The sequence below is a fragment of the Diabrotica undecimpunctata genome, chromosome 5, assembly GCF_040954645.1.
Source record: "Diabrotica undecimpunctata isolate CICGRU chromosome 5, icDiaUnde3, whole genome shotgun sequence".
Lineage (NCBI taxonomy): Eukaryota > Metazoa > Arthropoda > Insecta > Coleoptera > Chrysomelidae > Diabrotica > Diabrotica undecimpunctata.
Window position 1 is genome coordinate 160,711,818 of NC_092807.1, and position 13,242 is coordinate 160,725,059.

At 35.9% G+C, this 13,242-nt stretch overlaps 1 protein-coding gene across 7 annotated transcripts in view; it reads left to right on the forward strand.

Moving 5' to 3' along the window:
* Mctp (multiple C2 domain and transmembrane region protein) overlaps nt 1–13,242 on the forward strand; it is a 204,383-nt gene that overhangs the window by 29,321 nt on the left and 161,820 nt on the right. For 2 of the 7 annotated variants that reach the window (XM_072533095.1, XM_072533096.1), the window contains exon 2: nt 9,234–9,521. The exons of 3 other annotated variants lie outside the window; for them this stretch is intronic. In XM_072533095.1, the coding sequence (XP_072389196.1) occupies nt 9,278–9,521 (244 nt within the window). In that variant the 5' untranslated portion in view covers nt 9,234–9,277. The remainder of the gene's footprint in view (nt 1–9,233; nt 9,522–13,242) is intronic. 2 more of the 7 variants (XM_072533094.1, XM_072533097.1) reach the window with 1 other exon arrangement.

The window sequence follows — 13,242 nt, forward strand, 5'->3', positions numbered from 1 at the left end:
TGTACTGATAGACGATGTTTTGAGAAAAATTTCCTCATTTGCTTTGATTTGTGATAGGAAACAGAGAAAGGTTTATTCTACGCAAAAAGTGCCGATAAACATTTTTGTTAAAAATTATCTCAGCTACATTTCTATCAAATAATTACTAAGAAATTAACGTTACACAGTTATTTGGAAATTTACTACAGGTCTGCCATAACTTATGTTTTATAGTTTTACTGTAATTTGGTAATTTTTACCGAAAAATGAATCAAAAGATTAGACTTGAAAACAAAAACCACAATGTTTGTGGCAGCTGATATGGATAAAATTGAAATTAATTAAACATTTATTAAGTAGTAAATTATAAAATCATTTTTTAAATTTATGTTTATAGTTGTGTGTCGTTTGTGCTATAGAAGTCAGACTGTTCTTTGGGTCGATAGTAATCAAGTTTACGAGTTAGTTTCTTTGTTAAGATTTTCATAACGAGTACTTACATTTTCAGTAAACGAACAAACAAAACAAACAAAACGAAACACTGTTGATGTTGATGATCATTATACTTACAGGTTGATTGCCAAGCCAATTACTTTTATTTGCCATTATGTATTTGTGAACCATATTGGTGCACAGCATTAGTTGCCAAAGTGTGTACCTATATGGTGCATAGTATGCTGATGTAGTCAATCATTATATGTACCTATTCAGATGTACAAGCTAAATATTTTATATAAAGATTTTAATCAGTTGACCTCCTAGATCAATTTTGGAAATATAGCCCATTATTTTTTGGCTAGGATGTTTCAAAATAATACACTTTTTTAAGTGAAAAGAAAAATAGTTTATTCGTCTAATAAAAACACATCAAAAATACGGATTAATGAAATTTAAAGAAACAATTACTACAAAGGTATTTACAAAAAATCGGACAACCTGTCCACACTATTTTAGAAGTTTGTTGTGCTTCATTTCGCTCCTTTTTCTTTACGACTTCCGTTTAGCAATTTTGGCATCTTCCTCTTTTATTTGTCTTCTATAAAATGTGACGATTTATATCTTTAGAATTTTCTGTTGTCTTTTTTGTTAAAATACTTTTTACCATGGCGAATTCTGCAATTTCCATTTTTTTGTTTGTTGTCACTGAATTATCTAGATACATTGCGTTTACTACAGCTCTATTTAGAATAATCTCGAATGCAACTCTTCGATGCCATCTTAAAGATCTTCTTAAAGCTCGATGATAGGATGCCATCTGGTCAGATAAATTACTAGCAGATTTGTCGACATTATATTCTATTATAGTGGTATGTAGCTGGTATGGAGCTGACAAGTAGTAGGGCACTTCATTGCCCTGGAGTTGAGAAATTGGCTCCTAAGGCGGAAGAATTAATTTGATTTAGTCAACGGCATTAGAATGCAGAAGGCAATGGGAAACCACTGCATTAAAGGCATAACAGAGCATCCTTAGTAAAATCACAATGGACAGTACAAACACAGAATTGGCCCTTAGTGCCGGGCACTCCTTTAATGGAGAGAGGGTGCTAAGAATGCCCCGGAGGAACAAAATATTAGCAAATGCTACAAAAAGAATTGGAACCTGAAACGTCAGAAGTATGTTAAGGCCAGGAAAAACGGCCAACATCATAAAATAAATGAGACGACTTAATATAGATGTATTAGGGTGCAGCGAAGTTAGATGGCCAAACAACGGCAAAACCGAATCAGACGAGTAGCACATATACTATTCAGGTGATAATACAACAAATAATAGAAATGGCGTTGCAAATATTATTAGGAAAGAATGGAATGATGCGGTTGTAGGATTTCTCCCAATCTCGGATAGAGTAGCTTTGTTGAAAATAGATGCAAGACCAAACAACCTTAATATCTTACAAATTTATGCACCGACATTGGATAGCTTAGAGCAGGAGATTGAACATTTCTATGAAGAATTAAGGAATGCATCAAAAAATATGAAAAAAGAAGAAGTCAGTATAATCATGGGAGATTTTAATGCCAAAATTGGAAAGGGTACAGTAGAAGGCATAATAGGAGAGTGTGGATTGGGTATACGGAATGAAAGAGGAGAACGACTGATACAATTTTGTCAAGAAACAGATAATGTAATCATAAACAGCCACTTTAAACTACCAGCTAGAAGGGTATATAACGGAAGGTCTTCCGCCGATAGCCCGCAACAAATAATTAGAAATCAAATAGATTATTTTCCAATAAATAAAAGGTTTCGTAATGCGGTTACTTCAATAAAAACCTATCCTGGAGCAGATATCAACTACGACCATAACTTATTGCTTGCTGAACTGAAAGTAAGGATGAAAAAAATCTCGAAAGTCGTGCGTTATAAGAATGGCGGACATACAAAAACTCTAACAAATGCAAGAAGAAATAAACACAAAATTTAACGACATTGTAACACATAAGAAGAGAGATGTAGATACAATGTGGAACGAGATCAAAGATGTATTAGTAACAACAACAATAAACAACATCAAACAGGAAAGACAAATAAAACAACCATGGATGACACATAAGATTTTAGAGCTTATGGAGCAAAGAAAAGGGGTTTAAGAAAAAAGACGCAAAAAACATGACATGACTTAACGACTACTTTCGTAGCCGGGACCGACGGCTTTACGTGCCTGAAGCACGGTGGCAGCTCAGTTAAATTAGAAATTGAAAATTTTGTCGGTGCTGAGATACGAACCCGAGCCTCCAGCTTGTTAAGCCAGTAACATAGCCACTGAGCTACGGCTGCCACTTCATTGATACTGAGTATCCATTGTTGCACTCGAGAACATCTTTTAACATTCGCAGAATTTAGCCGTTGAATAGCGTAGCGATTGGTTTCTTGAACAATCATTGAAATAACATTATCATCCAAGAATAGTTTAAAAGAATCAATTGAATTTCCATAATGTAAAGTCTCGGTCTACGTCTTCATTGTTTTTATTGTACATACTATTTTTAACTTTTGAGGCGTCTGCTCCAATCAGATATATATATATATATATATATATATATATATATATATATATATATATATATATATATATATATATATATATATATATATATAAGGTTCTTGAACTCTTAAGTGGAGCATAGAGCTTCAGTGAAAACGCGCCATCGGGTTCTATTTTGCGCTAAGGCCTTCACCTCATTCCAAGACTTTCCTTGGCCTCTTATCTCGTCCATGATGGATCTTCTCCAAGTTTGTACTGGCGACCTCTTTTTCTTTTCCCTTGGGGATTCCACTCTAGGGCAGTCTTTGCGACACTGCAACTATTTTTTCGGAGTGTGTGACCGATCCAACCCCACTTTCTGGACTTAATTTCATTTTGTACCCTCTTTTGTTCGGTCAGGTGTAGCAGATCGTCGTTTCTGATGGTGTTAGGCCAGAATATACGAACAATTCTTCGTAGACATTTGTTAACAAAGACCTGCAGTTTGTCTGTGAGGGTGTTTGTCACTTTCCAGGTTTCACATCCGTAGAGTAGTACAGACATGACATTTGATCGGAATATTCGGATCTTTGTCCTTGTAGTATACTCGCCAGATCTCCAAACAGGGTTGAGCGTGCCGAAAGCTTGATGAGCTTTTCGTTTCCTCATACGAATATCGTCTTCTGTACCTCCGTTTTCTGTTATGACACTTCCAAGATACGTAAAGTTTTCCACATTTTCAATCTGCATATTGTCGATAGTAAATAGCGTGTTGTTCCTTGCATTTATTCTCATGGACTTGGTTTTACTAATATTGATTTTCAAACCTATTTTATTGGCTTCAATGGAAAGTGTTTCCAATTGGTAAGCCAGATCTTGGAACCTTTGACCTAATAGACAGATATCGTCCGCGTATTCTAGATCGCTTAGGCGTGTGGTTGACGTCCATTGTATCTCTCTTGTGTCGAAGTCTAGTTTGGAGAGAGTAGTCTATAGCTATGTTAAAAAGAAACGGAGAAAGCACGCATCCCTGTCTAACTCCAGTAAGTACGTTGAATTCCTCACTGTTGATCCCATTGTGTGTCACGCTACATTTCGCATCAGTATATAGTGACTTTATAATGGAAATTATTTTTTGCGGGATGTTTCTTAGCTCTAAAATTTTCCATAGAGCAGCGTGAGACAAGCTATCAAAGGCACGTTCAAAATCAACAAAAACCATGTATAGGGGTGTGTTTAATTTAACCGATTGTTCCATTATTACCCTCACAGTATTAATGTGGTCTATGCAGGAGGATTCTGGCCTAAAGCCTGCTTGATTAGCTCGAAACTCAACCTTGTTTGTTATTCTTTTTAGTATGATGGTCGCAAAAATTTTATTTATGACAGTAAGCAAGGTTATTCCTCTCCAATTTTTACACAGTGTGAGGTTGCCTTTTTTTGGAAGCTTGATAATGTTACCTTTTTTCCAGCCTGCTGGAATGTGGTTTGTTTCCCACACCTCTCGGATTATGGGGAGCAAAAGTTCAGCAGTTAGATGCGGATCAGCTTTAAGCTCCAATCAGATAAAGGATCTAAAAAATAATTAAAAAAAGTTAAGTAATATAATATTCTACTTATAATGATTTCATAAAAATTACCTGCCAAGAGCAGTGTATTTGCTACTTTTGGTGGATTAGCGGAGTCATCACTCTCTGCATTACTCAACGCCCCGCCATTATTTGCTGTAAAATTGGGATCTAAATCACTATTATCAAACTCGCTTTCACTTCCTATAGAAGACGTAGGAATCTCTCTATAATCGTAATACACGTTATATTTCTCGGTCATCCATCTTGCTGAACCGCCAGTCAACTAACAAGAGTTGCTATTCCTATAAAAAGTTCAACACTGGCAAGAGCCGACCGTATCAACTTCGTGCCGAATCGGAATGGACAAAGTCAAATTAAATTAGTCAGGTCTCTGAAGCCACGATTACCACATTGTTGCACATACTTTATTTGTTGATATCTTGCAAAAAAATACTATAGAAGACCCGAAATAATATATCGATAATCAAATATTTTAATAAAAAGCCGATTTAACAAATAATAGGTTGGCCCCCAGACCTATATATTGATTTTTCCAAACAAACTTATAGATATATGATAGTATGCACCATATTGGTGCACATGGCAGTCAACCTGTTAAATAGTAATACAGAATGTCATTCACAAGAACTGCAACGCATTCTAAGACACTTGGACTAAGAAGATTAAAAAATCATACTGTTGTGATGAATCAAGTTCCAACTGCAAAAAGCGAAATTTTTCTCAGCTTACTCTAATTAGAATCTTTCCACGTATATGTTTTCGCCTCAATACCTTCTAACTTTATTCTCTGACTCAACCTGCATCTTCTCGTAAAACTTATTTTTTCTGTATTTTTTGTCTGGATCGAAATTGATGTAATTTGAAAAACCTACCTCTTATCTAAAAATAAAATAAAGCCGTTCGACTGTCGCCATCGTCGTGACGACAACTCAATTTGTTTTGGACAAAAAACGTTTGGAGTAAACAGGACAAAAAAGAATATACGCTCCCTTCAAATACGTATTTTTCACGATGCTGGAATGTTTATTATGTAAATGAAATTCGTATACAGACGACGAATGTTTAGCTTTGGCTTTAATGAAAATAATTTGGTTTTAATAATTTAGCTGATATGAATAAATTGTTTTTTAATTTTTACTTGAATATGTACACACTGCTGGGCAAAAAACAGGAAGTTTTTATTTATAACTAATTAAACCGCGTATTTTTGTTGCAAATTACGCAAAACTTAATCTTCTTCTTCTTCTCTAAACTTCTTTTAATCGCTAGGCTGTTGAATTTTTTGTTGTGTTGGGACTTCACCTTTTCAATTCTTTTTTGTTTCTCGATATATATTTCTTCCTCTGTATTTTGTTCATCTGGCTTTACCTGCTTTTATAATTTTATTTGTCTAGTTTTTTTATATACAAATTGAACGAATTTAAAACGGAACATACAATTTAATATATGTCTGTTTGAACTGCATTTGAAATAGTGGACCAATATAAAACTTGGACAAAAATAAATCCATACCCGGTGATAGACATTGTATAAAATATCGTTCAACTATCTGTCTCCTTTTAGGACGTCTATAGCGCCGCCCAAAGTCAATGTTGCCAATCGCCGTGTAATAATCCGATTTGCGGATCTTTTTGAGAGTTATATCTTCTTCGTATCTTTAAATAAATCGGATATTTGCCTATATTTTTCACTGTATTTACCAATCTACTACAACAGATAAATTACAAAAATTAACTTAATGGTTTCTAGTTATTTCCTTTTTTTCCTGTAACTATTTTATGGTTAACATCTTATTTAAAAAACATCTAGAGAAATGAGATTGGCAACACCGCTCAAAATATCCGAAATATCTGACTGCTTAGATAAAGGAAAGAGGAGCTTGCCTAATAGTCGGAGAGATAAAGCCTAAATTTTAAACTGATCAGTAATATGACATTTCTCTATTGGAATATATTCATTGTAACTGGGTTAAGACTGTGCCTTACAGGCGGATGCCCCTCGTGGTACAGGGGGTGGCTATACAGGGATGAAGTTGTCATTTTTTTCGGAAAAATTAACGATCGATAATATGGCTGAAAATTTGCCCAGAGTAAGATCTTGGTATAACTAGACGAAATCCCAAAGGGCGGACGCGAGAGTGGATACATAAGGGGTGGCGGACAGGGGTGAAGTTGCAATTTTTTGGGGAAAAATTAACGATAAGTAATATGTCCGCCATTTTCATGGCTCATTATTTAGCCCCTAAAAACTCTAACTCCAAAAGGGCGGACAACTGGGTTGGTACAGAGAGCCATAAAACGGGGTCAAATGTATCACTTGCATGCGCATTTTAGGTCTAGGTAACAATTTTCAAACTGATTTTATTATGATATTTTTATACCGATTAATTTGAAAATTTGTATGCTCACTTCTGTTACTATTCTGAAAAGCGTCAAGTAGAGTTTTCCTCCAAATTTTCCAAAAAAAAATCCGTAAATGAAAATTTTTGTAATTTTTTGAGGTAAAATCTAATTTGTAGAATCTTTAGATTTTCTGTCAGTTATACCATGATTTTATTCCAAAAATTTTGAAACGATTTTTCCGATAAGAAAAAAAAATTTAGAAAAACTTTAAAAATTTCGTCATTTTTCTCACTCTCATTGATGGCATCACATTCATCATCTTCGTCACTTTCACTTTCAGTAATATCACATTCATTATCTGCTTCATTTTCAATCACTACTTCTCGAACTGATTCTGGCATCTGAGGTCCACTAAACCATTTGAATTTATATGTTTCATCTTCAAGCTCCCAACGATGTTCTTCAACAATCAATTCTGTTGGTACTTTTCTATGAGCATTTGTCCAAATATTTGAAATATAATGAGCTCGTAGTAGATGTTGGTGTAATTCATCTTGACATGGTGGTAAGCTTGAAGCATCGAAATTTTTTAGTTTTTTTCTTCGTAAGGCAGATACTTCCGCAGCCAGTCCAGAATATCCTGTTTCTTCCACGCAGTCGTTGGAAGTCTTTCTACTAGTCGTGAATGATAAGGTGCATTATCTAATACTATAATTGAATTTGGTGGTATGTGTTCAATCATCTGCTCAAAATACTCTTCGAAAATATCAGCTGTCATCTCCTCGTGATAGTATTTTGTGCTTTTGGACTGAAATTCCAACAAACCATGCTTAACAAATCCTTTTTCACTGTCAATGTGAGAAATTATTAATCTACTGCCTTTACCAGAACGTGGGGAGATACCAGTAGACCAACCTTCCATAAAGGCTTGCCTGGAGCTTATTATATTTTATCTGACCAAATTTTGTATGACCTGAGTTTACCCACGTTTTATCCTGGTAGAAGACTGGCCTTCATTCAGCCCGGAATTTTCGTATGGATCTTAGATAATTTCTTCTCCAACATAATTATCTCCTCCCGGTCAATCAAAAGTAATTTTCGGTCTGATTTCTCCCACCGGAAATTTAATTCTTTTAAAACTTGCCACAATTTAGTTCGTCCGATATGAGGCAAATCTGGGTCGTGATGGCAAATAACCAACATTAGCCGTGAAAGTTTTAATTGTTTTTTTGCTAAATATATTAGTATTAAAATATTATTTCAAGTTTTAGCCATACGGCTCACACTCCCTATAAGGGTAACATTCGCTCATCCCAGATACCTACGGTATCAAAAGGATTGAGCTCTGGTGGGACTCTTTCCATGTTATCGAGTTCTAGGTGACTTGGTACGTCGGTGTATCTCCCAAAAATTTTCGCACGCATCTGGACGTCGAAAGTAGCACAGCTTTCTGCATTATCTTATACAGATGTTCATTTAGACCCAGCTTTTTTATGTTTTCTAGGAGGTTATTCGGGATGAATCCAGTGGTAGAAAGAATAATAGGTATCGTCTGGGTACTTTCCATTCTCCATTGTCTTCTTATTTGTATTTCCAGATCTCTGTACTTGGCGATCTTTTCGTTATACTTAACACGCAGATTATTGTTGTTAGGTATCGCCACATCGATTAGTGTTGTTTCTCTTGTTAGTTTATTAACTAGCACGAGATCTGGTCTATTGTGTGCTACAGTTTGGTCTGTGAGCACAGTGGGATCGCAGTATAGCTTGTAGTTGTCATTCTCAAGCATACTCTCAGGAACGTATTGATAATATGGGAGATGGTTTGTTTGTAGAAGTCCCAGTTTAAAAGCTATCTCTTGAAAAATATTATTATTATTATTTATTATTATTAAAATATATATAACAGTATTAAAACAATATATTATTATTTAATGAACATACACCTCAGGAACGCCTATGATTTACGACCGTTTTATGAGTTTGAGGCACATTTCGTGCTTTCAACAATTTGTTAACGGAGAATAGTAAATTTAATTATAAAATTTTTAGTCGTTAAAAATTCTTCTTAAATGCACAACTGCCGATATATAGTAACAAAAAAGGAGAAAAAAAATTAAATTTTTTAAATTTTTTTCATAAATTATTTATTAAAAAATGAAGTGACTGCATACTGAAATTATTATCATTTCTAATAATATTTCAAAACGATTAAAGCAAAAAAATAGGATTATATATCCAAAACAGATATCTTCTGGTCTACTATGCATATCCATCAATTTAATACTTAACTGTAAAATGTTTACAAATGCTACTTAATAAAAAGATGCTTTTAATTATAAAATCTTTAACTAGCGAAACAATGAAAGCGCGATTTAACGAATTCTTTTGAATCAAATATGAGTATGGAACATTTGCTAATAGCTCAAGCTGAAAAAAGTGAAATCTTAGGCATAATTCTCGAAGAAAAAGAAAGAGAAATGGAACAGGACAAAGAATTAAAAACTGAAACAGACACAGAAAAAGGAAATGAACGAGAACACGAAGAGATTGTGAAAATATCTATAGAAGTTGTATCCTCCAAAGATACGTTTAAAGAAAGGGAAGTAATATCGAATTCAGATGACGAAGGAAGACGAAAAAGTAGGTATACGAAATAAACCTCCAAGATAGGTGATATATTCACTCCGTATTATTTCTTGTATATATTTTTCTACTAAATCTTAATGTTCACTACTGTTTATTTACACACATTAATTAAAACGTTTTATATGTATTTATTGTTATAACACATAAAAACAACTATTGTGTGGATTAATTTAATGACTTATTGAAGTTATTATACACTCGCGATCATAAAATCCGGGTCCCCTTGAAAATCACCGATATTTCATTTTTAACGAGCTTTATCGTAAATAATGGTAACACAAATACAAACTAATGCATGTTTCTGAGAATTGTTGCGGTTTCCTTTGTAACAAAGAATTCCAATAGTGCCATTTCGCGGTAAAGTGCACACTTCCCAAAATGAACGCTACCTGTAACTCCGCTTGTTTTAAATGTCTCGTTTGTACTTCGACTTTCTGCTCAAATGCAACGGACAAACGTTTATTATAGCCACCATTAGTGTTTATTAGTGTTTATTTTTTGACAAAAATGCCTTTGCCTGTTGTTGAAACGGCACAAATTGTTGCATTTGTGGAAGACGGTCACACTCAACGGCAAGTCGCAAGAACTGTTGGCGTAAGCCTTTCTACGGCTCAACGAGTGCTTCAACGCTTTCAGGAGGCAAGTTTGCTAACCAGGCGACCTGGCTCTGGACGAAGAAGAACGACCAAGGCACTAGATGACCGTTTCCTTGTGTTTCAGGCTTTACGAAACCGGACCTCAACTGCGGTTATGCATTAAAATCGTCTAGAGCAAGTACGAAATCGCAATTTTAGTGTTGCAACAGTCAGAAAAAGACCTAGTTCTTCTTGACTATCTTCTCGGGTAATGGCTAGAGGACCGCCACTTCGCCGGGTGCCTCGAGTTGCACGACTAACTTTTGCTCGACAATACGCGCATTGGGGAATTAACGATTGTAGCAAAGTGTTATTCTCAGATGAATCCCGTTTCTGCCTAACTGGATCCGATGCACGTGTAAGAGTTTGGAGGAGAACTGGTGAACGATTTTCACAAGCTTGCATTGCTCCAAGAATGCCATTTGGTGGAGGCTCGGTCATGGCTTGGGAAGGTATATCTTCTGACTTCCACACAGAATTTCGAAAATGGGTCCCTAACTGCACGAAGGTACATTACGGAGATTCCGGAAGAACATGTTATGCCCAAATGGCAGGGCTTGGAGAAAACGCCGTTTTTATGCAGGACAACGTGCGACCGCACGTTGCCAGGATCAGTATGTAATACTTGGACGAAGTTGGAATTGGCCTGCTAGGTCTCCGGACCTGAATCCCATCGAACATCTCTAGGACGATTTGAAAAAACGTATTCAAACCCATACACATCCTCCTAACAACGCACAGGAGCTTAAGGATCTGTTAGTGAGAAAGTTGAATAACATACCACAACATGTAATCCGGAGAAAAATTGAGAATATGCCCCGTCGTCTGCAAGAGGTTATTAGAGCCAGGGGAGGCAATACACGATATTGGTCATTGAAATTTCACTGATTTTTTACCACGTTCTGTATTTTCCATTTTTTTCGTATGTCTGTTTTATCAACAATTTGATTTGTTTTCTGTTTTTTTCAATAAAAACAATAAAAAACCATTTTTTTTTCTTTCGAAACAAACATTGATGACAAATAAAAAATACATTAGCCAAAAAAAAAGGTTATTACTGCATCAGAGGCAAAAATATTTAAGAAACTTGAAATTTTCAAGAAGGCCCGGATTTTATGATCGCGAGTGTACATTCACATATCAAAGTTACTTCGCCTTAAGGGTTTTTGCTTGCTTTTTTAATTTGTAGATTATTTATGCATATTAATTTAAAATTATTTTGCCTTTGTATATTACGAGTATATAAGCTGTACTTTAAGTGATCTGTATAATGAATTTCACCTGTTGTTATAATTATGTAATGTTAGGTTAGGTTCAATATAAGGGAGAGCATAGACATATAATACAAGATAGACTAATCGTTGCAATACCAGCCAGTTTCACCATTGCGACGGAGAAAACTGACGCAAAGTAGTCCCTGCATCTCTTTCTAATTTGCCAGGTTTATCGACCACGTGGCCTAAATGACCAATAAGAAGGTCATGTGGTCGATAAACCCGGCTCAATATACAGAGACGCAGGAACTACTTTGCTTCAGTTTTACAAGATACAGCAGTCATTCTATCTTGTAATATATGTCTATGAGTGGGTGCATAGACATATAATGCAAATAGACTGCTTTATGTCACGTGGTCAAAAAATCTGACACATTAGAAAGAGATGCAGGGAGGGAATACGTTGCATCAGTTTTCTCTGTCGCACAGGGGCAACGACGCTGTATTGCAACGCTCAGTATATTTGTATTATACGTCTATGACTGGGAGCCCTTTCACTCGAGCGAAGAGGTTTATTGTGTGTAGTGTCTTTCGTATTTGAAAGACGTAATTGTAATTAATCACCTCATTAATATTGTAATAACGTAATGTAATAATGTAAAAAATTTTTAGTTCGGAAAAGTATAAAAACGTGATCTTTTTATAAATCCTCGAGTGACAGCCATCCTTCAGCGTCATATCATCATCATTTTGGCTTTACAACCCTGTGTGGGTCCTTGCCTCCCCAAGAATTTTTTTCCAGCCGTCCCTAATCCATCGCCTTCCTCCGCCAAGCACGTGTTTCCATATTTCTCATATCTTGATCTATGTTATCTGGGAATCTTGTTCTGGGTCTTCCTCTTCTTCTTTGACCAATAGGTCTATCAAGGAGCGTTTTTCTAGCTGGGTCGGTTTGCTACATCCGCATTACATGGCCTACCCACCTCAGACGTCCTATCTTAATGTGTTTTACGATATCTGGTTCCTGGCATATTCTATAGAGTTCGAATGTATTTTGTTTTATTGGTGTTTATTATTAAACCCATTTTTGTAGCCGCTTCCTTTAGTGCTACGTACGCCTCTCGTGCTGCGTTTTCCGTTCTCCCAACAATATTGATATCATCAGCATGTCGTCGTAGCTAGAGTGGACCTATGAACTTATCCACTCTGCTATACGCTCTGCTCTAGGATATTTCGTGAATTCGATGTGCGAAACACCCTAGGCACTTATCCCTTATTCTAGTTGGGACGTTGAATTGTTTCTTTTTGAAGGATAAAATAAAACTCAGTCGTAAGAGACGAAGACAAAGCCTCAGAGTCTGAGGTAGGTGGAGCAGAGCCCCGCTAGTCGGCTCCCTAGAGTTTAGGGCTCTAGGAGAGACCGAGGTAGACTGTCCTGTGGTTTGGAAATCAACTAATATTTATACATAATATTTTACAAGATTCCAAACCAAAAGACCAATGAAAAAATTGGAAAAGGAAGGAAGGCGGGGCGATGCGCGCCAAGAGTGCTCATTGGTCACTCTTGACCGAGCACTTGGCGACAAGCATGTGACGTACGTATTACTTTTTCCAGAGCTAGATTGAATAGTATACAGGAGAGTGGGTCTCCCTGACGTAGCCCGTTATTTGTTTTAATTAAAAGGTTCAGAGAGTTCCCTCTGGATTCGTACTTTGCATTCAACTTTTTCAAGGGTTAGTTTGGTTAGACTTTCCAACTAATTTGGTACTCCTAGGTCTATCATTGCTCTAAACAATTCTCTTCTATTTACAGAGTCGTAGGCTGCCTTGTAGTCTATAAATATGTGGTGCGTGTCTACACCGTAT